The sequence below is a fragment of the Phascolarctos cinereus genome, unplaced genomic scaffold, assembly GCF_003287225.1.
Source record: "Phascolarctos cinereus isolate Bilbo 61053 unplaced genomic scaffold, phaCin_HiC Scaffold_4;HRSCAF=312, whole genome shotgun sequence".
Taxonomy (NCBI): Eukaryota; Metazoa; Chordata; class Mammalia; order Diprotodontia; family Phascolarctidae; genus Phascolarctos; species Phascolarctos cinereus.
In genome coordinates, this window is record NW_027555847.1 from 166,667,078 (window position 1) to 166,694,806 (window position 27,729).

The following is a 27,729-nucleotide window of genomic DNA, read 5'->3' on the forward strand; positions in this document are numbered from 1 at the left end:
GTGCCGGGCAATTACAAAGTGAGTCATTTGATTGCTTGTGCTGTACAGATGAGACAGCCTAAATGTACCTCCCATCCCCATTTGGTATTTGGTTGAACTAAAAGAAGAAGGTAGCCCTTAGAAAGGTTTAGAAGCAGTTATTTTCTCTGCTTCCTTCCATTTTTATTACTTTATAAACTAGTAGTTAAACTTCACCTCCATCTTAGGACTTGCCAGCACTGACTTGACCAGCAGCTTTCCCAGGACCGATATCTATTTCTACTATGACCTTTGACTCCTGCCTCTATGTCAGATTTTATCAGTTCTTCATTTCCAAACTGTTAAACACCAAATGGAAGTAAAATTTCCCTTATATTTTGCTTAGGCAACAGATCTTGTGACCTAGGTTTAGTCTAAATTCTAGAATAACACCTTATATTCATAGAGTCATTGAATTTTAGAGCTGGAAAAGACCTTGCCAGGATTCATCATTAGGTCTCCTCAGTGTATGGTAAACCATTTCTGACTATTGTCAGGGGAGTTTTGCAAAGCATAATGAAAATAAGCTTTAATTTACCCCAGATTAGCCAAGTAAACACCTTTCTACTTTTAACTACTTGCCTCCTAAGATAAACATTTTAATACAAGAAAACCAAAGAATTATTTCTAGCTCCTCAAACCCAAACAAAAACTGAACCAGGCTGTGTTTCCCCTACATGTGCGCAGGCGTTTATGATAAATCTCCTTTATGTGGGACATTGCTCTTTGCATGACACCTTTTTGTGAGGTATGCTTCACTTGCAAAGAAACTAGCACATGAAAAACATTAATAGACAACAGTACCTTGGGAAAAATTATACCAAGTGAAGCAAACCATGTAAAGGACAGCACCTGACCATAGACATTTTCCCCAAATTTTTCTCCTCCTTGAAGAATTGAGGTAAGTATTTGTAAATTTTAAAGCTGCTTTGCTTTCAGGAGGAAAAGGATATAGTGTAGTAGGAACAGCTCTGCCTTTGGAGACATGGAGCCTTGTATTCAAATCCCGCACTTAATACCTCTGTGACTTTGGTCAAGTCACTTAATCTCTCAGGGCCTCAGTTTCCACATTTCTGAAAGAAAACAGTTAATCTAGATAAACTACTTCTAAGTTCCCTGCCAGCCCTAAGTCTATTATCCTTATGAGGTATTCTACCCAGGCAAGCAGTGTGTAGGCTCAGTTCCTAACCTATGAAAACATCTTAGATGCATAGTAGGCACCTGGATGGCAAACAAAACCTGGAAAACACAAGAGTCTCTTGGAATTTGCTAGAACTTTGACAAAGTGGCTTCTAGGTGTGTTTCTATTTGAAATAAATCTTTTGTATGCAGCCTCAAACACCAACAGGGTCCAAAAATCCCAGGTCAACTTCACTGAACTTTAGGTTATCAAACATACAATACCCCTATGATCATGGCAAATTGTTTTAAGTGATCTGAGCCTCAGTGTCTTTATCTGTAAAGTAAGAAGGTTGGTGGGGCTCCTCCTTTAGGTCCTGTCACCCTGGGGGAAAGAATCAGGGATGGGAGAAGAATGTACACCTTTGACCCAGAATGCTAGTCCCTACCTTCCAAAGCAGAGAATAAAAGTTACAGATAAGAAGAGGAGCTTGAGAAACCTGGGATCTGAAGCAATAATACCACCACCTTATGTTTGCACAATGCTTTACAATTTACAGAGTGCTTATATTCAGTCTTCCCATCAATCCTTTGATAGCTAGTATACTCATTTCCCAGATAAGGTAACTGAGGTTCAGGAAAACAAGGCAACTGAGGCCCAGATTCACACAGATAATGTGGACAATTTATCTATTAATGTTTTTATTGTCCCAGCTTCCTTTGCAAGTGAAGCATACCTCACAAAAAGGTATCATGCAAAGAGCAATGTACCATGTAAAGGAGGTTGAATGATAAGAGTATCATGATGTAGAATGGGAAGGAACTATGCGGTTCACCTAATTGAACCACACCTACCCCCTTTATATACACATATACATACATACATATATACATATATACACACACACATTATATATATATATGGAAAGCCTGGGGGCAGCTAGGTGGTGCAGTGGATACAGCACCGTCCCTGAATTCAAATCCAGCCTCAGACATATAACACTAGCTGTGTGACCTTGGGCAAGTCACTTAACCCCATTGCCTAACACCCCCCCCAAAAAAAAGAACTGGAATTTGAGCTCAGGTCTCTAACTCAGATCCTATATTTTTTCCACCCTATCACACATTAGCACTTCAGTGACTTAATCTGTGCTCATTCCATCTACCAAGGTTAATAAACCATTCCGTGCCTTAGCTGGCAATCTCTAGGAGCTGCTGAAACCCAAAAGTTCTTTACCTGGTGGCCACCGTTTGGTGATGATCCTTTGAGCATAGCCAGTCTAGCTACCAGACACACAATTTGTCTTGCTCTAGTATGTCCTATAATCTAGTTGCACTGATAAATGTCTGCTGATGACAAACCCTTTGCCTGGTACAGTAGAGAGAATGCTGGATGTAGACTCAAGGACCTGAGTTACTTACCCTCTCTGGGCCATAGCTTCCCCCATCTATCACTGAGGAAGGGATAGAACCAGATCAGAAGTGTCAAAATATCAGCCTGAAAAACTTGAGTGGGGCTGATCCAGATTAAAATGTAACTGGGAAATGTTTAATCAAATAAAAATATAACACAAGCTAGATAATGTTAATTTATGGTTTTCTAAGTCAGTGAGCTTCTGTTTCAAGGGGCTAGATGATGTCTGAGGTTCCTTCCAGCTCTAAATTTCTATTCCTATGACTATAGTCTTTTTTATCACAGTGTTTCTAGCATTCAACCCCTTTCAAATAGGGTGATTCTTACAGAATAAATGAGAAACAATGACAAAAGTTAAGAAACTTCAGCCATTTTCAACAAAAGTTAATAAGCGTTTAATTCTTGAACTTCAGTTTAAATCATCTGCAAATAAGCATTATTTAAAATGATTTTTATCATTTTCTAGAAACCACAAAGTTCAGAATATAGCATACATTTTTCCTTTTAAATAGCAACCACTGAAAATGCAGAAAACCAATTACAAAGAAAATCCAAAAGCCTCATTTGCCTAAAAAAATGTATATATATTTACAATACTTGCAATCTTGTAGCAAAGACAAGCGCACACATGCAGTTGCATCTGGTTTAAGGCAGAAACCTTAGTCGCTAAAAAAAATTACTAAACATTTACCATATCACATTTAAAATAAGACACCATTCAAAATGTGTTTAAAATGTTCACTTTAACCAGGTTGTCAGAAAGCAAGCTACTACCCCTTAGTCAGCTAGTGTTTCAGCACAAACCTTCAGAGATGGTTTTGTTTTCTAAACAGGAGCCCCCATTGCTCCACCTTTCACAGTATAATGGTTCGAACAGAGCACGCGACGCCCAAACCACTGATGTGGATGCAAACTTGACATGTCAGCATGAAAGGCCACAGGCCTTGCTAGGAGTGGAGAAGTCCTCATACTTGTTTTAAAGCTCTGCAGGAGAATGAGGGATTCTGTCTCACGCTCAGCACAGCTAAAACCGGATATGAGCATCCAGATGGGATCCTGGGATTCACATAAGGGCTGGGCCACCCGATCTCCATCAATCCCTCTTCTCTGGCCACTGGCTGGGCCCTCCTGCTTCCCCACCCAGAGAATTATGCTCTTTGAGAAAGGCACTGAAACATTCCTAAGAATCCAGATTCATTCCCCAAACTCAACTGCTTCTTCCAAGTCTCCATCATCCTCAGGTCAGCCCCATTCTAATTAATCAGTAATTCTGGTTGAAGGCTAAGGCAGAGGCTACATCTAAGCAAAGGACACTAAGAGGTGACAAGCTGAGTCATTACAGGATTGGGACATCAGGGAAGAAAATCCAAACTGCCTATCATGGTTCTTACTGGTCCTCTGTCCCAGAGGTCTAACTTGGTGGATAAAGTACCAGCATACACAGGTACAGGGGGAAGCATCAGTCTATGTGGAGGCTGGGGCTAACAGCTGCCCAGCCAAAATGTTAGGAAAAATATCACATCCCAAGTTGCCCTTTCTACATCTCTCTGGGCTCAAAGTTTAATCCTCCACTCAGCTACTGAGCCTCCTCTTTTTAAAAAAATTAATACATTTCAGGTGGTAAGGAATCAAGCCATTTCCCCTCACCCCTGTTCTCTTGCCCCTGGCCCTCCAGTCCTTTCTTCAGGAGATAAATCACATCTAACAATTTGACCCTTGAGTTCCACTCCCTTCCCACCCTTTGGCCGAAATTTACTCATAACTCATCTGTCTGGCCCCAAAACTTGCCCCACCTCCCCTCCCGGAACAGTGTCCTTCAAGACAGCCAAGCTGGGGAGAAGAGAGGAAGGAGGGGTACCAGGAGGCTGCCTAGGAACTGATGACATGTCCCGACCAGGTCTCATGTTTGGTGCCTGGTGCCAGGTGAGTGATAACAACTTCCACAGCCTGGTGCTTCTCATTCTTTGGTGGAATTGAACACATCTTGTAGGTGACTTCATCTCCTTCCATAGGCACGTATTCTCCTTCAACACTGTCAGGAAGTGGGGGGGTAGGAGGAAGGAAAAAAATTCAATGGTCAGACATGGAATGTGTCCCAATATACCACAGAAGGCTTTCCCAACTCAGTCTCATAACAGGGAAGCCGGGTCTGAAAAGGCCCATCAGAACAAGGGACAGGATCCAAGCCTTCTGCCCATCCTAGGGACCAGACAATTATGCACTATGACTAATACAGTAAGACTGATTTATAGTGTGGTCTATGGATGCCACATCTCAGATATATACATGTGAGCCCTGATTTACAGAGACAAGGGGGGGAAGTAGGAGAGGCATTCCTGGGAATGCCCTCCCTTCCATTGGCTTGTGGGGGCCTTGCAAAAATTTCATTCCCTCAAGTGTGCATGCATGGGCACTTGCATGCATACACACTCACCTCTCCACCCCACTCCTCCTTTCCCCTTCTCTCAAACTCCCTTCCCCCTCCTCCACCCCCCCAGAAACCCTCTTTATAACTACTCTTAAGAAAATACATCTCTATGTGGGCCACCGGCACACATATCCACACAGCACATGACATTTGCCACACGGGTTTAGCCTATGAAATCCCTGATCCAGGGCAAGACCCATTGAGACAATATGAAAACTGCTCTCTCGAGTGCATGCTCTCTCTTTCTCGTTCTCTCTCCCCTTCCCTCCCTCCTTTTCCCCTACCCATCCCCCCCCTCACTCCCCAACACTTGGCTGCCCACATGTTGTATCTACCTCCTGGCCACTTACTCAGAGATATGAAGGAAGATATCTGGGCCACCGTCAGCTGGTGTAATGAAACCGTGCCCCTTAGAACGGCAAAAGCATTTACAGATCCCCTTGTAGACAGGTCCTTCAGATGCCCGCACAGTCCTGAATGAGGGGAGAGAGAATGATATGAGTGATTCACCCCAGGCCCAGACTCAAGAAGAAGAGAGAGGGAGCAAAGTAACTTCGGCATTCTCTCACCAGAGCATACTAACCCCAGGGCCTGTGTTTTCTCTGGAGACAGTGAAATCATAAACTTTGTGCACTCATTACATAACTGGACCCACCCACCCAGTTCCAGGGGGTCATGTGCTTAGAAAGCAGGGGCAAAATGTTGAAAAGCACAGCTGACAACTTCTGGTGAGGTGAGAAGAGCTAGTTTCTAGTCCTGGTTCTGATCTTGTGTGACCTTGGGCAAGTGAATTCATCTCAGGGTAAAGCTTGATCTACAAAATGCGATTATGAAAGTTCTCTTCCAAATGGACAGTTTCAGAGACAATCTGGAAAACTGAGAACCAATGCAGAGTGAAGGGAGTAGAATTAGGTCATTCTACAAAAACAACATTATCAAGAAAAACAACTCGATACAATTTTAGAACTCTGACCAATGCAGTGACAAATGACACTCCAAAGGACCACAGATCAAAGGTGATGGCCTCTAGATGCACAAGCAGACATACAATTTTGGACACTGCCAATGTGGGGTTTTAGTTTTGTTTTGACTGACTAGGATATGTTATTAGGGCTTTCATTTTCTTTTTTCTTTTTTTAATTGTTTGATGAGGGGAGATAGGAAAGAGAAAATAAAAGCTTGTGAAAAAAATTAAATAGAAAAAAACAAATTTTAAAAAAACATAATGAAGTTCTTTTCCAGCATTGACATTCTGTGATCTTATGATCACACACTCACACACTATATCCCCAAACCACTGCTGCCTCCTGGCTAATCCAGGCTTACAAAGCACAGCAAAACACTGGGCTTTAACAAGAATTATCCTTTATGTTTGTGCAGCAAACATTTGATATCTGCTCTATGAGGTAAGCAAGGTAGGCATTTTTATCACCATTTTACAGTTGAGGAAGTCAGAGATCCAAAGAGATGTTGAACTGACTTGGTAAAGTCAGCCCTGGAGCCAGGGCTAGAACTGAGTTGCATGATGAATTATTAATACCCTTTTTTTAAATCACACCTCACCGAGAAGCGACACAGGGTAGCACATTAGGTTGGTCATTTTGGGGCCCTCAGCTACTTGGCCTTTTCCACAGGAAGGGTCTCCAGCCTTTACTCCCCTCCTCTTTTTCTGGGTACTCACGCTGAAAAGGTCCGGGTCCGCCGGGTTGGCAAGGGGCTGGGGATGAGGTACCCTCTCATAGGAGATGGTGAACGGTCCCGTTCCCGAGGACCATCAGGTAGACGGAGAGAGGCTGGATGGGTGGGGGGCTTAGGTGGCTGGGGAGGCTGTGCTGACATAATTTACCTGAGAGGAGAAATGGAGATTTCTGAGATTCTGGACCCTATTGACAGATCCCCAGTACAAACAACTATAATATACAGCAGAGATGGAGTTGAGCACAGAATCATCCATGCCTTGTGTAAAGTAAGCAAAACCAGATTTACATTAATTTACATGTCATTTAAGAGGCAAAAAGTCACCCTTCCCTACACACAACACACACATACACACACACACACACACACACACACACACACACACACACATACATACTCTCTCTCTGTCTCTCTCTCTTCCCCAACATCAACCCATAAAATTCTGCCATAAACTCATGCAATTCTGCCCTTAAGAGATTCATCCTTTGAGTTAAGATGAAAATTTGCCCTGGAAGCCATAACACATTACGGTATGGTAGTTCAGCCTTGAGTTGGCCACCCTGAGACCAAAGTACTTGGTCAGTCTTTCAACAAACACTTGGGACAAAAATCACATACAACAGATTCTGCCCTCCAGAGACAAAAGCTGAATTACCAATTGCTGGATATGATGTAGATGAGAGATCTTGGCTCAGAGATGGGTTAGAGTCTAGGCCGCCTCTGGGGTTTCTTCTAAATTCTGACACTGTGATCCTGAGTTCACAGTCTAGCAGAGGCAGTGAGAGAGGCAGGGATTCAGGGGAAAACAATGGCAAGAGAACGGGTGTGTAAAGTGCTGAGGGAGGTAGGAACAATGAGTTCTGATGCTTTGGGGACAACCCCCAGAGAAGGCGGGCACATCCCATGCCTGCTTCTCATCCTCTTTCCCATCCTGCCTTCCCTGTTTCTGCTGACGGCATCATCATTCTGCCAGTCACCCAGGCTGTCCTCGAAACTGCAGAGGGAGTCATGGTTGACTCAGGTGCTGCCATTCAACCCTCGGTCCAAATGGTTTCGGTTGCCCCACCCTATCAGACATCCAATATAATCTCTTTCACACATCTGTCACCTTCCTTTCTCCTTTCACTGATACCTCTCAGGTCCTAGGCTGCTGCAATGGCCTAACTCGTCTGTCTCTGTTCTTTCCTTCCCCGATTCATCCTCCACTCTGCCACAGTAATTCTGCTCAGTCACAGCTCCGATTTCTTGCTTTGGGGCTTTCTCGCTGTGTGAGCCTAGGAAAATCACTTAACTAACCTCTTAGAGTCATAGTTCCCTCATTTGTAAAAATGAAGGCTGTTATCTCTTATACAACCTGCCTCAGAGGGATAGCATGCAAAGGAAAACACTTTGAAAACATTAAGTACTAAATGTCTGTGGGTGTATATCTGTACATGTATGCATGGTGTTATACTATTGTTGTCTGTCGTTCAATCTTTTCTGATTCTTTGTGACCCCATCTGGGGTTTTCTTGGCAAAGATACCAGAGTGGTTTGCTCCAGCTCATTTTACAGATGAGGAAACTGAGGCAAACAGGGTTAAGTGACCGTCCCAGGGTCACACAGCTAGTAAGTATCTGAGGCTGGATTTGAACTCAGATCTTCCTGACTCCAGGCCCAGTGCTCTATCTGCTGCACTACACAGTGCTTGCTCTCTCTTTCTCTCTCTCTCCACACACACACGCACACATGTGTGTTCGAATATATACACATGTATATATCTTACTATGTGTATATGCACATACAATATAGACGTTATCTGTTGTTATTACCACTACCATTAATAGTAATGGCTCCCAGCAAAAGTCCAAAATTCCTTAACCAGTCCTTCAAGGCTTTCTACAATTCAATCAATTAACAAACATTTATTAAGTCCTTACTATGTGCTAAGCAATGTGCTAAGCGATGAAGATACAAAAAAAGGCAAAAATATTCCCTGCCCTCAAGGAGTTTATATTATGTACAAATACTACAATTCCTACACACAAATAAATTCCTACAAATACTCCAGGCTCGCCCCAAACCAGTCCAACAGTTCTGTAAGCATATCTAGTACTATCCCACATCTGTACCTCTGTTCAAGTACTTTGCCTATCCTCAAAGTGCCCTCTCCACAATCTCCCTCACTGAAATCCTAAAGCCATCCCACCTCAAATGCCACCTCTTCCTTTCCCTATTATCCCCAGAGCTGTTAAGGACTCACTTTACCTTCAGGCTGTTCATATCCTGGTACTTTGTACCTTTCTCATCTACTTAGTATCATGAGTTGATTCCGGGAATGACCTAGAATTGATGGTCTGTGCAATCTATCCACTTCCTGACAGAGAGGAGTTGGACACAGGACACAGAATGAAACTTAACATTTTTGGACACCAACAATGTGGGAATTTGTTTTGCTTGATTATGCACATTTGTTACAAAGGTTTTTATTTGTCTTATTTCCTTTCAAAGGGGAGGGGAGGGATAAGAGGAAAAGAAAATAAATGCTTGATTAAAAAACACATACAGGGGCAGCTAGATGGCACAGTGGATAGAGCACTGGCCCTGGATTCAGGAGGACCTGAGTTCAAATCTGGCCTCAGACACGTAATACTTACCAGCTGTATGACCCAGGGCAAGTCACTTAACCCCATTGCCTGACCAATAAAAAAAAAATACAAATACAAATTTTCAAAACTTAACGAATTTTTTTTAAAAAGAACATAGAAGTCCTCTAGCACAACACTCTCATTTTACAGATGTCCTTATGCAGCCCTTTGAGATTAAGTGACTTAAGTGGTCATTAAATAGATTTTCCTAATGATTAAAAAAAAACACCCTCCCATTATTTTGCCACAGAAGGGGTGATTTTACAAAACCCAAAAAAACAAAAGCTGCTATTATCTGGGCAGCCTTAGCCAGCACTTAACCTGCCCCACCCACCCAAGGGAAGAAATACTTGGTGCTAAAAGCACTCAAATGATGGGTTTTGTTGCTTCTCCCAGACCGCTTCTGCCCTCCCCAGAGATACACAGGCTTCTGTAGCTGAAAGGAACCTTAGGGACCATCTGGGCATAGCGCCTCATTTTACACTTGAGGAAACTGAGGCCCAAAAGGTCAAAGTGACTTGTCCAAGGTCCCCCTGTGAGTTAACAGCAGAATTAAGATCCAGTTCTCCTGCCTCACCATTCCATCTCTACTCTCTCAGGTTGCCTCTCTGGATACAGAATAGCCTTTGGTGACCCCAGTGCTCAGACCAGTAAACTCAAGGAAGTCAAGAGGAGGGCCTCAACTTCACAGGAAGGAAACGCCACCCAGGGAGGTGGGGTCCAGAGAGGGGGGTGATTCCCCAGAGTCCCACAGCCTTATCTCCACTAGGGTAGGCAGTTCGATCAGGCAAGCTATCACTGTTGTTACCTCCCTACCAGGAAAGGCAAAAAATAGCAGCTCCTCTCAAGTCTCTCCCTTCCGTATTTACCCTTCCCATCAATCCCTCCTAAAATATAGGCCCTTGTTCCCCTATGGGCACCTGCCTCTCCTCCCCCCCGCCCCCAGCCACTGGAGACCACAGCCCACTCGGCCGGAAAAGGAAGAATAAAAAGGGAGAGGAGTGGAGAGGAAGTGGCCTACCAGCCTCCCTTTACTTTGATAGCTGTTGATCTATGTCCATATAAAATCACCTCTAGGAGGGAGATGGAAGGAGGGAAAAAAGGGAAAGAAATCAGCAAGGGATAAAGCATCTACGCTGACTGGCATGGGGGATCCAGTACTCCACAGAGAAAAGTAGAGGGAGAATGAAGAACCAGTGTGGTACAGTGGAAAGAATGCTGGATTGGGACAGAGAAGACCTGGGTTTAAAACTGGTTTAAGAGGGAACCTTGGCTCTGAAAGATAAGTTAAGTGATTTTCTTAGGGTGAAACAGCAACTTATTACCTACCTTATTACTACCTTTGTAATCTGGGCAAGTCATTCTAACCCATGGATGGGGAACCTATTTGGATTCAAAGAGCCCCACTTGAGGACCCAGAGGGCCACTGGTGACCTAAAGGCCGAAGGTTCCCCACCCCTGTTCTAACCTCTGCTCTTCAGTTTCCTCATCTATAAATTAAAGACCTCAGGGTCCCTCCTTTCAACTCTAAATCAATGATCCTATGAAACATGAATTTACTACAACCATGAGAAAAAAAAAGTTTAAAATATCTAATCATCTGAGAAATGCAAATATACCACCCAACTTCCATCAATTTGGCAAAGATGAAAGTCATCAAAATTCAATGTTGGCTAGACTGTGGTAAACCAGGCATGCTAACACGACACTGCCAGTGGAAATGTAAACTGACTTAAACTTGTTAGAAAAAAATAAGTGATCATGCAATAAGAGTTATAAAAATCTCCTTGTGTGACACAGCAGCCTAAAAAATCCAAAGAAATCTTAGATTCTGCATTGGCAGAATTATCATTTCCAGGAAAAGCAGGCTCATTTCTTCTTCATTCTGCTTTGGTTAGACCACATCTGGAATATCTTGTTCACACATTCTAAGCCCACAAGGATACAGATAAGGCTGAATCAGATTTGGAGGAAGGCAAGAAGAACAGTGATGGGCTTCGAGTTCATACGAGATGAAGATCAGCTGAGGGAAATGGGGATATTGAGTCTGGAGGAGAGATGACTTAATGGGGACGACAGCCATATTTGAGGGATAAGACTTGTTCTGCTTGGCTCCAGAGGACAATGGGTGGAAGCTGCTAAAAGACAAATTTAGGCTTGATGCAAGGAGCAATTTCCTAACAATTAGAAGAGCTATCTGAAAGTGAAATGGGCTACCTCTAGAGCTGCTGAGACTCATCCTCGGAAGGTCTTCAAGCAAAAGCAAGATTGTCTACTTGCTGGGTATGATGGAGAAGGGATTTCTGTTCAGGTACAGGTTAGCAAGTGGCAGAGCCAAGATTTCAAGCCAGATCCTCTGACACTAAACGCAGTATCTTTTCTATGTTAGCAGGCAACCTTCCTAAAAGTGAGTCTGGAATTCAGTCAAGGTCTCCTGATTGCCAGTTCAGAGTTTCTTCCAAATTGAATTTCAGCCTCTCCAATGGGGGCTTCCAGAAAGGAAATGTTGTTTGGTCAGTCAGCCAACAAGCATTTATTATAGGATTACTATGTACCTGGCAGTGTGTTAAGTGCTAACGATACAAAGAAGAACAAAAAACACGGTTCCTGCCCTCGAGGCTGCTCATGTCCCCATAAGGAAATTAAGTTCTGGATAGGGATGCATATTTAATGTGAGACACCTGGCTTATCTAAAGCTGCATGTTTTCTTTTTCAAATTCAGAGAAGGTAAAGTCTTAAATTGCCTCAATTAATAAATTAATTCATCAAAAGGTAGATATAGAAATGAGAAAAACTACTCTTGATCTGATTCTCATCAACTACTAGGAACTAGCTCCTGGAATGGAAATGTTGGGAGTCATAAGCTAAGACCGGTCCGTTTCAGAATTTATAGTGATACTTACACATGCAAAAGACTTTACATACATTACCATATTTGAGCCTCACAGCACCCTGGGATTACAGTAAGTACTATAATTCTTAATTAAGGAAAATTAACTAGGAGATTAAGGAAATTAAGGCTGAGAGAGCCTAAGTAACTTGACCAGGGTCACCCACCTCCTACATCCCTAGTCCAGCACTCCATCCACTGTGCCCCCCAGCAGCTTCAAATATGTGAAAATAGAAAAGGTAAAACTCTATATACTATATTTTGCTGCCTCTTAAAAGAAGAAAGCCAGGTATAGTTTCATATGCACTCTAGGTTTTGGGGAGAATAGATATTTAGTAGGTAGGCAGACAATTATGTAGAGACAAGATAATATGCTGTGGGGTCCAAGATCCTGCATATTATCTTGTCTGTACATAATTGTTTCCATGTTGTCTCCCCCATTAGAGTGTGAGCTTCTTGAGAGCAGGGACTGGGAGCCTTTCTTTGTGTGCCCATCACTAGGGCAGCTAGGTGGCAAAGTGGATAGAGTACTGGCCATGGAGTCAGGAGGACCCGAGTTCAAATCCAGCCTCAGACACATAACACTCACTAGCTGTGTGACGTGGGGCAAATCACTTAACCCCAACTGCCTCACAAAAAAAAAAAATAATAATAATAATGTATGCCCATCACTTAGCAAAGTGGATGACACAGAACAGGTGCTTTAAATAAATGCTTGGTGACTTAATTGACTATCCCATGGAAGAGAAGAGATTAGTTGATTTGTTTGGTACCCAGTGACATCTATAAATGGCAACGTCAGACTTTGGCTCAATGTTAGAAAAAACAACTGAATGATAATTTGAGCTATAGAAAATGGAACAGGGCCTCTTGGGAGGTAGTGTCCTTAGCTACACATTTGTCTGAGATGTTACCAGAGAGATTCTTTTCCAAGAACAGCTTGAAACTAGATGGCCCGAGTTCCCTTCCATCTCAGAGTTCACTCTATGACTTCTCCCTCAATAATCTTTCTTCTCTAACCGGGAGTTTCCATTTCCCCTTTGCCACTTACCAGCTATGTGGCTATTGGCAAGTCACTCAAATTGAGACTCGGTTTTATCATTCATAAAATGGAGCTAAAAATACTTGTATTATCTGTCTCTTGGGATTATAGTGAAAAAAGCAATCTAATCTATATAAATGTGAACTATTACTGATAACTAAATAAGACATTTACATTTGGGGGGGGGGATTTAAAGCTTTTATAAGCCAAAGGAATGAATCCGAAATGATATAATTTCAGGTCTGAGCTTTTTTTTTCCACATCATTCCCTAATTAGGCTCTCCTGCCTCTGTTCTCCCTATTTCTTCTCCTGGGTAATTTCTTTTTGGGCTGGGTGGGAGGGAGAAAAAACACTCTTCTAGACGTTCTTAAGCAGTAGCAGACAAGACCCCAGAAAGAATATTAAGTATCTGGATGATCAACAGCCCAGAGAGAAGTAACTTGCCCCAGATCATAAACACAAATGAAGCATTCAAACTAAAGACGAAACAAAACATACCACAAAGTCTTGTGTGGTAAAAGCCAAATGAGTGGCATAGACAGGAAATGTTCTACTGGTTCAGGGGAGCGTGTTACACTGTGGGCTGGCCAGGATGTTCAGAGGAGGTTTCATGGGGAGAAGTGGATGGAGCTAGGCCTTAAAAGATGAGTGGAACTTGCATAATTAGAACTCACATTTATATAGCACTTTTAGGCTTACAAAGTACTTTCTTCATAATAATCCTTTACAACAGAGATCTCAAACACATGCGGCTTAGTCCCCAACCAGATTTAAGCGTGAATGGGAAATATTTAACAAAATAAAAAAAAAATATGATCATTTCTGTTTAAATCTGACAACACTGCTTTACAGCATTATTCCCCACACTTTACAGATCAGCAAACTGAGTTTCACCAAGACTGAATGACTTGCTTATTGTCACACAGCCAACAAGTATGCCTTCAATCCAGATCTTCTAACTCTAGGTCCAGTGCTCTTTTAAACATTTGTTTTTAATTTTAAAAATAATTTTTATGCCTCTTCTTTTTTAGCATCACAGGTTTTTTTTAATTTTTTCAGTCAACAAGCATTTATTAAGCATTTACAATATGCAATATGTGTTAAGCACAAGGAATTCATATACTAGCAAAAAAAAAAGACAGTCCTTCCCTTCAAGGAGGTTACATTCTAATTTTTATTAGCTAGCCCTCTTTTTAATTTGATATCCCCCAAAGGCCATCTTTAGCTCTTTAAATGATACAGACAACCCAACTAAATCCAACCTTTCAAAATAGCTAGAGAAATTCTTAAGTTTAAAAGTCAGTATTTTGAACTAACTCCTCTCTTGCATCACAGTCATTTCTGGATGTTATTCTCCACTCCAAGGTACCTCACACGCTCTGGAATTTAACCCTCCCTTCTAACAAAGAAAAAACACTTAAGCAAAAATAGCCAATACCATGACTACAGCTGATAATAGATGCAACATTTTGCCCTTGTAGTCTCCCAATTCTTTGTCAAGAACAGGGAAGTATATTTCATCATCTCTTCCCTAGGACCAAGACTTGTTTATCAGAATTACTGAGTTTAGCTTCCTTTAAGTGCTCTTTTCATTGACACTATAATAACTGCATATAGGGTTCTGCCTATGTCCTGCTCCACCAGTTCATATGAGCCTTACATTTCTCTGAATTCCTCATGTTAATCATTTTTTGTTCTACAATAATATTCCATTACATTCATTTATTTCCAGTGTTCTTCCTACTAAACCACCTCGGAAAGATGTCCCATGTGGCTAAAACAAAATATCCCCACCTGTGGACACACACCAATCACCTTCCCCTTTTCTCTGAATGGCCCTTCTCTTTTAAGAGAGACCTTGGGGACCTTAAGTTTGAGGGTCAAGAGAAGGGGAGAGTCAGAGACCTTAAGTTCAATTTTGAATAACAAGAGCTTTCTCAAGCCATCTCTCCCAAACATTTCCCTCACCCCAGCTTGACCATCTGAATCCTACCTGTCCTTCAAGAACTAGCTCAAGGCTCACCTCCATGAAGAATGTCCTGACCATTCCAACCCACAGTGATCTCTGGGCCCTTGGTTTCTTCATCTGGAAAATGAAGAGTATTAAACTAGATGACCTCTAAGGGCCCTTTCAGCTCTAAATCTGTGCTCCTAGGATCCCTTCTCTGAACCACCATAGCTTTTACTATCTTGTACTGGGTAATTTGGCCCTGACCACCCACTTCCTGGTGACAATGGTTATTTTTTCCTTGTTAAGTATTCGTCTTGTGTCTGAAATTAGCCTATAAGTCCCTGAGCAGCATCCTGTCTTGAACATGGTGAAAAAAAATCTGTTTAATGATTGATTCCACTAGATCATTTTGGACAAATAATTCACCTTTCTGGGACTCAGTTTCCTCACCTGTAAAATAATGGGGCTGGCCTATATCCCAGTTTCCGTGATCCCGAAACTCCCCAGGGTAGGAATCCCTGTTTCCCTCTAGGGCACATAATTACTGCTGCTCTAATTAGCAACAAAGTTTAAAGTCCAGAGGCCCTCAGGAGCTGATTCTGCAGGGATTAGGGGGGGAAGGGAACCTCCCAGAAAGCACTAAATGTTTCATTCCCAAGGCCAGAAACAGCTCCCCCTCTTAACCTTTCCACTCAAATTCCCAGAATTGTTATCAGTAGGTGTAATTTAAGCCCTAAAATAGCCCCTCAGGCTTCCCAGTTCTTTACAACCTAGTCTCTAGGGTCACTAGACTTTTATCCCATATCTTTAGGCCCTCTGCCCAAACCCAGAACTGACCAGACCACTTCATTTCCACAAGGTTCACAATCTTCATTCCTGCCCTTCTACTTCTTACACAACAATTTCAGAAACAGGTACTGAGTCCCTCAGCCCTAAGGATTGCCACATCACCAAGCCAAACCTGGGGGCAAAATTTTCCAATATTCTTTAGTCTCAACAAGTCTGCTTTGCTGTGGGACAATGGCTGATGAGAGAGTACTCCACAGGCAGACTTGGTAAAACTGGAAATGAGCAGTGGGATTTATATTAGGGGGACTTCTAGTTAAGATGGTAGCAAGAAAGGCTGTAGACTAGAAACCCATCTCTCCCACATATACTCCAGCAATGATAAAAAAAAAAGGCACTAGATTGGATAGTGATCACAAAATCCAAAAAGAAACATCAGTAAGTTGCTTCATACATCCCAGAACTGCATAAAAAGACAGCCAGACGCCCTAAGTACTGGAATAAGTGTCCCACCAGGAAAGTAAGGATGAGCTCTGGTGAATCAAGCATCTGATCAACTAGAAAGGGATAAAACTACAGTGAATTACTTATATTCTAACAGGAGAAGAAATAAGTATCCCTTCAAAATTCCAATGTTGAACACAGAGGGAATTCAATAAGAAAGATAGAGGAGCTGGGAGTTATTGCATTCTGTTCTGATGGTCCTGAAAGGGAAGAAAAAGAAGAGAAAAAGAAATAACACTAAAGAAGAAATGAGAGAAAAAGGGGTAGAACTTATGATGTCTCACAATAGGGGTGTGCAAGAAAAAGAGCACATAGGGAGGAAGGGGGAGAGAAAGGAGGCTATCACATGAACCTCATTCTTCTCCGAACTGGACAAAGGAGGACTGCATACACATACACACACAGAATTTAATGTAGCATATTAAATTAAGCAAGAAAATAAGTAAGGACAGGGAAAGGGAGAAGAAAGGTTTAAGGAGAGTAAAGACCATGAGGGAATAGTCACAAGCAAAACAAACCAATTCTGAATGGTGGATTGTCAAAAGAAAGAAAATGTCAGAACCACTGACCAGAGTTCTGAGTGAGGGGAAGAGATAAAAAGGCAATTTAAAAAAAGAGAGAAAGAGAGATCTCTTCAATTACAGTTCACTAGTATTGATCACATTCCTTCTTTTACCACACTCTTCTTTGTAAAGGGGACAAAAGGAAAAATTAGAAGAGGATGTGATGAAGGGAAATATATACAATCAACAATAACAACTGTGACTATGAATGAGATGAATTCACCCATAAAGCAAGAAGATATGAGTGGATTAGAAAGCAGAATCCAATGATATGTTGTTTGTAAGAAACATCTGAAGCAAATATTCACATATATTTAAAATGAAACACTGGAACAGAATTTATTATGCTTCAGGTGAACTCAAAATTGCAGGTGTAGAAATCATTATCTCAAACAATAGTAAAAACAGACATGATTAAAATATATAAACAGAGAAATTACATTATGCTTAAAAGTACCATAGGCAATGAAATAATATCAATACTTAATACATAAGCACCAAATGGCAAGCCAAAGTATCTGGAATATGCAAATTCTTCAATTAAAAGTTAATCAAAATACAGGAAGAAATAAACAGTAAAACTGTAATAGTTGAAGGTCTCAATGTATTCCCTCCCTGACCCTAGATAAATTAAACAAAAAATCAACAAGAAAGAAGTCAAGGACATGAGTAGAACTTTAAAAGTTATGTACTATAGATCTCTGGCGATTACTGAATGTGAACAGAAAGGAATATACGTGTTTCTCAGCTGTGCATAGCACCTTTGCAAAAACTGACCATGTGTTAGGGGCATAAAAAGCTCATAAACAGATTCAGAAAAGAATATTAAAAAACATCCTTTATTGAGCGCAACACAATAAAAATTACAATCAATAAAATGCCTTTTTAAAAAAGGATTCAAACTTAAATGGAGAATAAATAACTTTTACCCATATTAAATTTCATACTGCCTTTGGGAACCATTAGCAAATATGCAGTCAGCCTGAATCTTCTTGAAAAACTGCTTTAATCTGTCTAGGTTAACAAAGGGAGTTCTGCCTTAGGGCAAGATAATGAAAGAGTTAATAATTATAACAACTCACATTTATATGGCACTTTAAGGTTTACAAAGCACTTTGCACAAAACTTTGTAAAGCTGAGACTTTATGTATTTAACCCTATTTTTTGATCAGGAACCTGAGACCTAGCTAGGTGAAGTTTACTTGTCAGTAGAAGAAACCAAGGGTCTCCTATCTCTACTGCTCTTTCCACATAAGCTTCCTATCTGGGCTCTAAGCCCAGTCTAAGAGTCTTAAGGCAAGGCAAGCCTCAGTCTGTCTTTGAGCAACACATGCCCAACTCCCTGTTTGGCTTCTTACTGTGACCCCTGGATTTGAAGCTTTCTCCTCCTATACACATTATCTCAGGGTGCTCTGTTGGACATCAGGGAGGGAGAAATGAGGATAATGCCCAGAAAGCTATTAACAGATATAAACAGATTAAAAAGACATAAACAGAGAAATTACATTATGCTTAATGGCACCTGCTGCCTGGACCTCAGCTCTAAGAACATACCACATGAACTTCGGTGAGAGACAATGAACAAGGAGAGAGCAAGAGAGACTTAATCAGAGTATTAGGATACCACAATGCATGAGCATATTGAATCCTGAAAAACATGGGAAAATGTGTACGAATGACTACAAAATGATGACAGCAAAATCAGGAATACCACATACAGGGTGTCCCCAAAAGTCTTGTCCTAAAAATTTGAGTGCACTTTAAAGTTTTGTTTTAAGCTTAAAAAAAAGCTGCACTAAGACTTTTGGGACACCCTCTACATAATGACTACAATAATATATACATGAAAACAATGCTAAAAAAAATAGCCAACCTCTAATTAATTGGAATGTGAATACACAAACACATGGCCCCAGAGACCAGTCCATCAACAAGCATTTATTAAGTGCCTACCATGTGCTCTGAGATACAAAGAAAGGCAAAAAAAAAAATTTCTCTTCTCAAAGAGCTCATAGTCTAATGGTGGTAAGGGGAGAGGTAGCTACAGGTGGAAAAAGTCAAAGATGATGTCAGTCATGTTGAATATAAAATTTGCTTAACTTTTTTGTTTTTTGTTACAAGTAGGGATTCTGGGTATGTGTGCATGCATGCATGCATGTATGTATGTGTGTATGTTATATAAAAACAAGAATCAATTAAAAATGGAGAGGGGGAGGGGAAGTGACTTGCACTCAGACACAGTAATCTTACAATCCCAGGACCTTGTTCACATAGGTTTAGGAAAAATTCACTGGACTGCCCTCAACACATAACCTCCCAGCTCCAGATACTTGGGTCTCAGAATCCCTTCTATTCATATCACTATCAATGCTTTTCAAAGTGCTTGCACATATGTGTATTATACACATATATACACATACATACATATGTGTATATATGTGTGTACATATACATGTTATATACATGAGTGTATATATGCATGCATTTCCTCATTATAATCTCATGACAACACCATGAGTCAGGTGGGGGAGGTAGGAGTATCCCATTTTAAAGATGAAGAAACTATGACACAGAGGTTAAGTAACTTATCCAAAGGCACATAGCTGGTTAACTGCAGAACTGGGAGGACCTCTAAGATTCCTTCTGTATCTAAATCTCGGATCCTAATGAGCCTATGAGTAGAACTTATGTCTCCTGGTTGCCAGTGTTTTGATTTCTCCACTGAATCTCTAAGTGGGCTTAGGCTGAATGTCAGGTCTCAAGGTTTCTATAATGACTTGGGACTTGTCCATTCTTCTGCCTTAGGGGTGAAATTAGACCATTTCTTCACAGACTCCTCAAGGTTGTGATGCCTAATATCCTACCCTCTGGCCTGACCAAACATGTGGGATGGGGTGGGGGAGCACTAACGTAGCCTTCAGTCGTCCCTAGTACTTTCTGCACGAATGGGGCCAGTCTGGTAGGGAGAGTTCAAAATGTGTTCTCCAGGAAGGCTTTCCTGAAGTTCCCCACCAGTAGGTATACTTGATATGCCAGTTCTGCCAGGAACATTGGAGGGATAAGGATTCCCTTCTACAGTGCAGACCAGAAAGCCTGGGTGATATCTTTTGACATCAATTATAATGGCAGTTCAGGGGTCTTGGAGAACTCCCTCGGTATCTCCTTTTTCCTGGAACTGAGGGCTCTCCTATTATAGTAGCCTCCTAATTGGCCTCCCTGCCTCAAGGCTTGCCCCATTCTAATCCTTCACACACTATCAAAGTGACTTCCCTAACAGTGAAATGGCAGATCCGACCTTGTCACTTATCTTCTCAATAAGCCCTAGAGTCCATAGATCAAATATAAACTCCTGTTTGACATTTTAAGACAAGTCTTTAGCTTGGAGAGGACTAGCCATCTCATATACCTTGACACTGAAACTGCAGGATTTCCCACACTCACCAGGATGCAGACTGGAGGGGGCTGGAGGACCAGGTCTATGAAAGTGGCTCTTGTAGGGCCTGGCCCCAGGGTGTTATGTTTTGGATTAAAACCACCCTAGAGGCCAAAAAGCAGAGAAAATACAGACATCTAGGGTGGGAAGATGAACAACTGGGCTATTCTACAGTCTGCAGTTGGAAGGCAAGAAGCCAGAATACTGCCAAGATAATCTAGGCCCCAGGGACCTGCTGGGTACCAAGGCTGAAAGCAAATTCCCAAACCTGGTTATAGCCTGGGAAAGGTCAGCGGAGCTAAAACGGGCTCCTCTCTCCATTCCCAAACCTCAGCCCTGCCTCCTCCAAGCTACCAGCCAGAGGTGGAACAAAGAAGGTGATTCATAGGGAGGCAGGAAGACCATTACCCCGGACAGGGCCACAGGCTCATGTACTTAAATGTAAGCCTAGGCTTTTTTTAGTGATCCCAATCCATGATATCATTGGTATTGGGCAACTATTTTACAATTTGCAATCTTAGAGAGTTGCCTAGGCCACTGAGAGGCTGTGACTGGGCAGATGGCTGCACAGTTATAAAGCAGAAAAGAAAGACCCAGCTGTTAGAAGTACTGAGGGCAGGAATGGCCAAGGAAGGGAGGGTGGAGGAGGGAAGGGAAATAATAGTATTGTGAACAGTCAGAAGAAAGCTAGGGTCCTAAAATGTTTCCTTCTTTTATGTCCAAATTCAAACTACTTTAGAGGTAGGTTAATTGGTTTGATGTTAAGGTAGAGGCTAGGAAAAGGAGAGATCTAGGAAACTAATGACCACCTTATTTTTTGTACGTCATGACTCTATATAGAAAGAACTCTCCTCTCCAGCCTTTGATGTCCTTCAGTCTATCAGTTCTGTCCTTCTCCAAACCTCTAAGGAGGACCGGGCCTCTGGAAAAGATTAATAGGAGTATAGAGGTAAGGGAAAGGAAAGGGAATATGCATTTTTTTTAAGTGCCTACATGTGTCATGCACTGTTCTAAGTACTTTATTACAAATATCGTCTCCTTTGATCCTCACAACAACCCTGTGAGATAGTTGATGTGTTATTATTATCATAGCCATTTTACAGCTAAGGAAACTGAGGCAAACAGAGGTGTAGTGACTCTCCCAAGACTGAACAGCTAGTGAGTGTCTTGAGGCTGGATTTGAACTTAGGTCTTCCTGACTCCAGACCAGCACTCCATCTACCCACTGAGCCTCCCAGCTGGCCTAAATGATCTCCTTTGGGAACCTGATTGCAATGGCAGTTAATGGCCAATTTAGGGCTCTTTTCCCTGCATCACTGGACTATTGAAGTAGCCTTCTAAATGGTCTCCCTACTTCCAATCCACACAGTTTACTAAAGCACAGGTCTGACCACGTTCCTCCCCTTCTTGATAAACACAGGCTACTACCTCTTAAGATCAAATATAAACTCCTGTTTGACTTTTAAAGCCCTTCACAACCTGGCCCCAACCCCACTCCCTTTCACAATCCCTAAAGTCCAAACAAACCAGTCTTTTTGCTTTTCCTCAAAATGTGGCAGCCATTCCACCTACAATCTCCAAGCCTATGTACTTTCTGTTCCCATACCTGGAACTGGCTCTCTCTCTCTGCCAGCCCCTTAGAATCCCTAATCTGTAGTGTCCTTCAAAGCTCAGCTCATGCACACCCTTCTTCAACAGGCTTTTCCTGTCTCCCATCCCCCAAAGCTGCTAGTGCCAGCCTCTCGATGTTTTCTATCTATAGATCTAGTTAATAGATATACATACTATCAGCATATACTATCGGGGTGGGAAACTTGCAGCTTCCAAGCCACATGTGGCCTTCGAGGTCCTTAGGTGCTGCCTTTTGACTGAATCCAAATTTTTACAGAACAAATCCTTTTATTAAGGGTACTTGTTCTGTAAAGTTTGGATTCATTCAAAGGGCCGCACCAGAGGACCTATTGGGCCACAAGTGGCCTTGAGGCAGCAGGTTCTGCACCCCAGATAGTATATAACAATATATGCACATATTTTCTCCCTCAATAGAATGTGAACTCCCAGAAGGCAATGCCAGTTCACAAGTTCCTTTGTATTCACAGCACTGGTACTTGGCAACTAATAGGCACCGAATAAAGGTTTGTTGATTAACTGAATTCTATGTAGCCAAGATGGTATGTTTGTCTGTCTCCTTCCTTCCTTTCCCCCTCTTTTCTCTTTTCCCGCCTCTCTCCTCCTATATACATCTTTCCTGATACCTCCAGCTGATAGAGCCCCCAGACCCAGACAGACAGACAGACAGACAGACACAGACACAGACACACACACACACACACACACACACACACACACTTCCACTGGAATGAGCCCCTTCATGAAAACACCAAGCCAATACTTTCTAAAGACATTCTGAGCAAACGAAGCCCCCCTCTGCAAGACACTTGGAAAACCACCTGAACAGTGGGAGAAAGGAATGAGGGGGCTGTTTTGGAAAAGAGAAGATGGAGTAACAAAGTATCACTCTCTTCAAGCTTTTCATCCACTGTTCCTGGTTCTAAGGGAAGGGAAAGCTGAGATTCTAGGGAGTGGAGGGAGGGAAAGGAGATGTGGGAAGCTAGAAGTGGGCTGCACTGAAAATGTAGCCAATGCCAACAAATACTGAAGGGGCTGAAGAAGGGAGAGGAAAAATTACACTTTCATCACTCTCTGACCACAGCTTTCTCAGCCAGGGGCCAGAGCTGGGGAGCAGGAGAGGAGGAGTATCCTCCTCTCCCAGAAAAGGAGGTGGGCCCTGACAGGGAGAAGGAAGCTGCCCAAATCACCTCTAAATGGGCTCAAATTGACTAAACATGGTTAGGCAAAGGGAATCCTAGGGCAGAGGGTTGATAATGGAAAAAAACCAAGCACCCTCCTCAGGTCTAGCTGGGCCTCCCCATCCCCCCTCCCTTCCTCCCCAACATTCCTGAATCCCCAGCCCTAGGCACTGCTGGTCACAGCTAGAGGAGGAGTCATCAGGCCCTCCCTCAGGGCCCTCCAGCACCGTCCAGCAGCATTTTCCTGTTCCAGAGAAAGCACACAGGAAGCAGAACCTAAGTTCCCATTTGGAAGACAAAGTTGGCCACCACCCTGGTTCAATTGTTCATCACCTGGGCTATTAATTGCAGTAGCCCTTGGGGGTCTCTCCTCTCTCCAATTCATCCTCCACTACCACAGTGAAATTCCCAAAGTCTGACCATGTCATTCCCTGGCTCAAAAAGCTCCAGAACCTCCCTGGCTCCCTATTTCCTCTCAGATCCAATACCAACACCTCTGTCTGGCAATGAAGCCCTTCACAATCTGCCCCCAACCTACTTCTGTAAGCTTGTTACATATTACTCTGCTTCACTCAGTTTACACTCAGACTATAGTCTAGCCAAACTCTGTACTAGTTCCTAGTAGAGGACATTCTATCTCTGGGCCCCAAGCCTTTGTAGTTAATCTCCCAAGCAGAACACTCTCTCTAATCACCTCTGCCTCTAGAACTCTAGTCCAGGGGTGGGGAGCCTGGCCTCAGGACCACATGTGGCCTTCTAGGTCCTTGGGTGCAGCCTTTTGAGTCCCAAGTTTTACAGAACAAATCCTTTGGTTAAGGGGATTTGTTCTGTGAAGTTTGGACTCAGTCAGAGGGCCACATGTGACCTCAAGGCCCCAGGTTCCCCACTCCTGAGCCTAGTCTCTTTCAAAGTTCAGTTCAAATGCCACCTCCTACATGAGGCCCCTCCTGACACCCCCAGCTGCTAGTGCCCCCCTCCCTATTGACTTATATAAATGTTGTATTTACTAATACATGTATATGTCTCCACCCATAGAATATAACATCCCAGTGGGCAGGGAACATTTCATTTTTTTCTTTGTATCATCCCTGGTGCCTAGCAAAGTCCCTAGCACATAATGGGCCTTTATTAATGACTTTATGTCATTTACAGCCTCCCCTCCATCTCATAAACTCATTCACACAATAAGGGGATTGTGATTAGTTACCACAGTGGTGACTGGAGAAGAAGCTGAAGTGGGTAGTGGTCAACCCAAAAGAATGAAATGCTAACAAATAGGATGGTGGGCATTGAAGAAGGTGATATTTTTGGACAGCAAAATCACAGGGAACCTTGGGAATTAGCTGGCCCCTTCTTCCCACAACTCTTTCTTACCCTCTTACACATGTGGGGGGAGGAGGGGAATCTCTTCCTCACATGCAGCCGGTACTTCAAAAGAAACTTAATGAATGAATAGGGAAGTTTCTTTAGGAAATTTAATGAGTCACCATAGGTCCATCCCTCCCTAAGAGCCTGAAATTTGGGATGTAGGCTCCCTGCTTGAGTCCTTTCTTCAGTAGAAATTTTGATTCTGATGGCTGACTGCTTGGTTGATTCCCCCCTCCCCCCCCTCCCAACTGGTCCCACTACACCATCCACATCAAATATGACCATTCTGTGTGTGTTTTAATGAAATAATTCGGTTTCAATCATCCAGTTCAAACTATCACCAAACCAGGGCTTGGAACCACTGAAAAGACTGCTGGGGTGGCTGTAAGCATTCCTTTGATCAGGTCTCTAATCTCCCAGCCCCTCTTGTGGGCCCCACACTCCTTTCTCCCCTATTCCCTGCTCCCTCCCACTCACATTCCCAACCTGGCTGCTGCTTCTCTCACAGATGTTCACAGATACTCGCTTCTCTTTCTTTCTCTTTTCACACACACAGACCAGACACAATTTCTGCCATATTGAGACCCCATCTGGAAAGTTCAACAGTTGGTCTGGTGTTTACACATCTGGAGCAGCTGGACCTTCTGGCCGTTCTAACTAGCTCTCATCCAAGGAAGCCTGGTTCCTCGGAAAGCATCTACACAAACCCAAAATCGAATCCCTCCTTCCTTCTCCGGAATCTCAAAGTCCTCCCTGACCCCCCGCACAGGAATCACTCCACGCATGGCAAGAGTGAGTGAGGGGATCACGGAAATGAAATCTACCTAGTTCTCAAGAAGGCAAGGAAATTCCACAATCTTCCTAGGAATGAAGCCCCAGTGCTTCCCAATTCTGAAAGGGAGGAAGTTTTGCTGAATCTCTATCTGGCTTGAACCGGTGCTATTTTCTGCTTGTAATTAACTAGATCTTCCAAGGCCCTGCCCAAAAGAGGGAGGGAGAAATGGTTTTAGTAAACTCTCCACCTATCTATTCTCCAGTGGTTAATCCCCTTCCACCCCTACGGCCAATAAAACACCATTTTGGCCTAGGCTCAAAATTCCCAAACCACCTGTGCAGGGTTTAACCCAAAACAAACATGAAGCGAAATACAGTGAAACATTTTCTCCCCCCACCACCACACACATACTCTGCCCCTCTACAGGGGGCGGGCAGACATGTACAAATTCGAACAGCCCTCTTCTCCTGACCCCACGCCCCCCCAAAACCCCTAGAAAACAGGGAAGAAAAGAAGGCTTAGGAAAGAAGAGAGTAGAACGACTAGTAGAAAGGAAGAAACTCAAATCCTCATCACAGACCAGACTGACTCCTTTGACCCCAGGTAAACCGCCCACTCCCAAGAGAGGGTCCCTATCTCTTCTTCATCCCTCAACTCTCTTGTGCTCTCAACTCTGCCCAAACCAACACCCTCTTGGGGCCTACCCGTCAATCTCCCAGAACCCAAGAACCCGGGCCCCGCCAGAGAAGACGGAGGGGGCCCCGCCCCAAACAGGGGCTGGAAAGGATTCCCGGAGAAGGGTCCTCTCTGGAGTCGAAACCCCGACGCCGCACAACCTGTCTGCTTCCCAGTCCTTAGTCCGGAGGATGTTCCGGAGAGCCCGAAGGTCTCAACCCTGGGAAGAGAGGTACCACTCCTCCGACGATCAGACCCCCTAACCCCCTTTACCTGAGGCTGGGGCTCCCGGAGGCACAAACAGCTCCACACAGACACAGCCAGCGGTGGTCAGGGGGCGGGGCGGGAGGGCGAGAGGAGGGAAAGCTGAGTGGGCGGGACATGGGCGGGGTCTACCAAGGGGGCGAGGCCGCGTTATTTCCCTGTAACTATGTCTATCAAGTAATTCCTTGCTCTGGACCCTGCTCCTACCCAGGGTGGGGCTCTAAATTGAACTCCTGATAGTAACACCCCGCTTGGCCCCCCACCTCTCTCCCGCCTGCACAGTCCACGGGAGGTACCCAGAACTGGACGGGAGGGGCTTGAAAACCGGATGAGAGGGAGGAGCAGAGATTGCTGGGGGGTGGGGGGAGGTAGGGGACAGGATGGGGCGAGGAGGCGGAGAGTTCCAGCTGGATGAGCACAGTGCCCGCCCTGCACCCCTGCGCGGTTGGCAGCGCCAAGAAAGAACCGTCCTTGTGTTCCCACCCATCCCAGCACCCCAATAACCAATCTCTTTTTCCCTCTCTGGGATCTCAAAGTCCTTTCTGACACCAACAAGCAGGCCGTTGCTTTGTTGTGCACCAACGAAGCTAGGGCAGACCCTGGCTCTGAGATCCGCCCTTTCCCACCCCCTCCTAGACGGAGAGCGCTGGGCAGCCCAGGGATGGTTCTAAGAGTCTAGAGTGAGACATTCGTGCCCGGAGATTGCGTGATTAAGTAGCCCAGACTTAGGGCAGTTCAGTCCCCGCCCCGAGCCCTGAGCTAGTCGAATAAGGCTAGCTAAGGACTGGTTAGAGCAGAAAACGAGTGACCCGGAGTGAGCGGGAACAGCTGGGGCAGAGTTGGGTGGGGTGGGGTGGGGCGGGGCGGGGCGGAGCCGGCCAGTACTATTGACATCCTAGGGAAGTGGCAGCTCAGTTACCCTCTGGATGAGAAGAGGAAATCAAAAGGGATTGTGTATATGTATCTTAATCCCTATTGCGATGGGAGTGTTTGATTTCCTCACCTGGAGGTAGCATGTAGTGGAGGACTTAATGGAGAAGTCTGATAATGATTCTGGCTGTTGGATCCCCGGAGAGTCGAAAAGGGCAAGGCATTTCAAGCTCCTCTGTGGGACTCTGATGATCCTGGTTTGTCCTGACCCATCCTGTCCAGGCCTAAGGTCCCCAGGACTCCTTGCCACATCATCATTTCATCAGTGTAGATACCAAAGGGGAGTAATGTGTAATAAGCCTGGAAAGGTGAGGTGAATCCAGCTTTTAAAACAGCAGTCACTTAACAAATGTCTTTGGAGCAAGCAGTTACCTGCTGGTTTCATGGGACAGACCCGGGGAGGTCCTAATTCTGAAACCTGGCCCCCATCCGTG

At 43.6% G+C, this 27,729-nt stretch overlaps 1 protein-coding gene across 4 annotated transcripts; it reads right to left on the bottom strand.

The window, feature by feature from the left end:
- Positions 1-2,922: 2,922 nt before the first annotated feature.
- Positions 2,923-27,445, bottom strand: CARHSP1 (calcium regulated heat stable protein 1). Of its 4 annotated transcripts, XM_020972942.2 has the most exons (5): positions 26,375-26,641; positions 21,283-21,395; positions 6,661-6,825; positions 5,330-5,452; positions 2,923-4,583 (listed from the first exon to the last, which is right to left on the bottom strand). In XM_020972942.2, the coding sequence occupies exons 3-5, from the start codon at positions 6,816-6,818 to the stop codon at positions 4,421-4,423; spliced, it is 444 nt and encodes a 147-aa protein (XP_020828601.1). In that variant the 5' UTR covers positions 6,819-6,825; positions 21,283-21,395; positions 26,375-26,641; the 3' UTR covers positions 2,923-4,420. The 4 variants fall into 4 exon arrangements, with proteins under 4 accessions (XP_020828601.1, XP_020828600.1, XP_020828598.1 ...); XM_020972941.2 differs by lacking the exons at positions 21,283-21,395; positions 26,375-26,641 and adding an exon at positions 27,369-27,445; XM_020972939.2 differs by lacking the exon at positions 21,283-21,395 and having other exon boundaries at positions 26,375-26,638.
- Between the last annotated feature and the right edge of the window lie 284 nt (positions 27,446-27,729).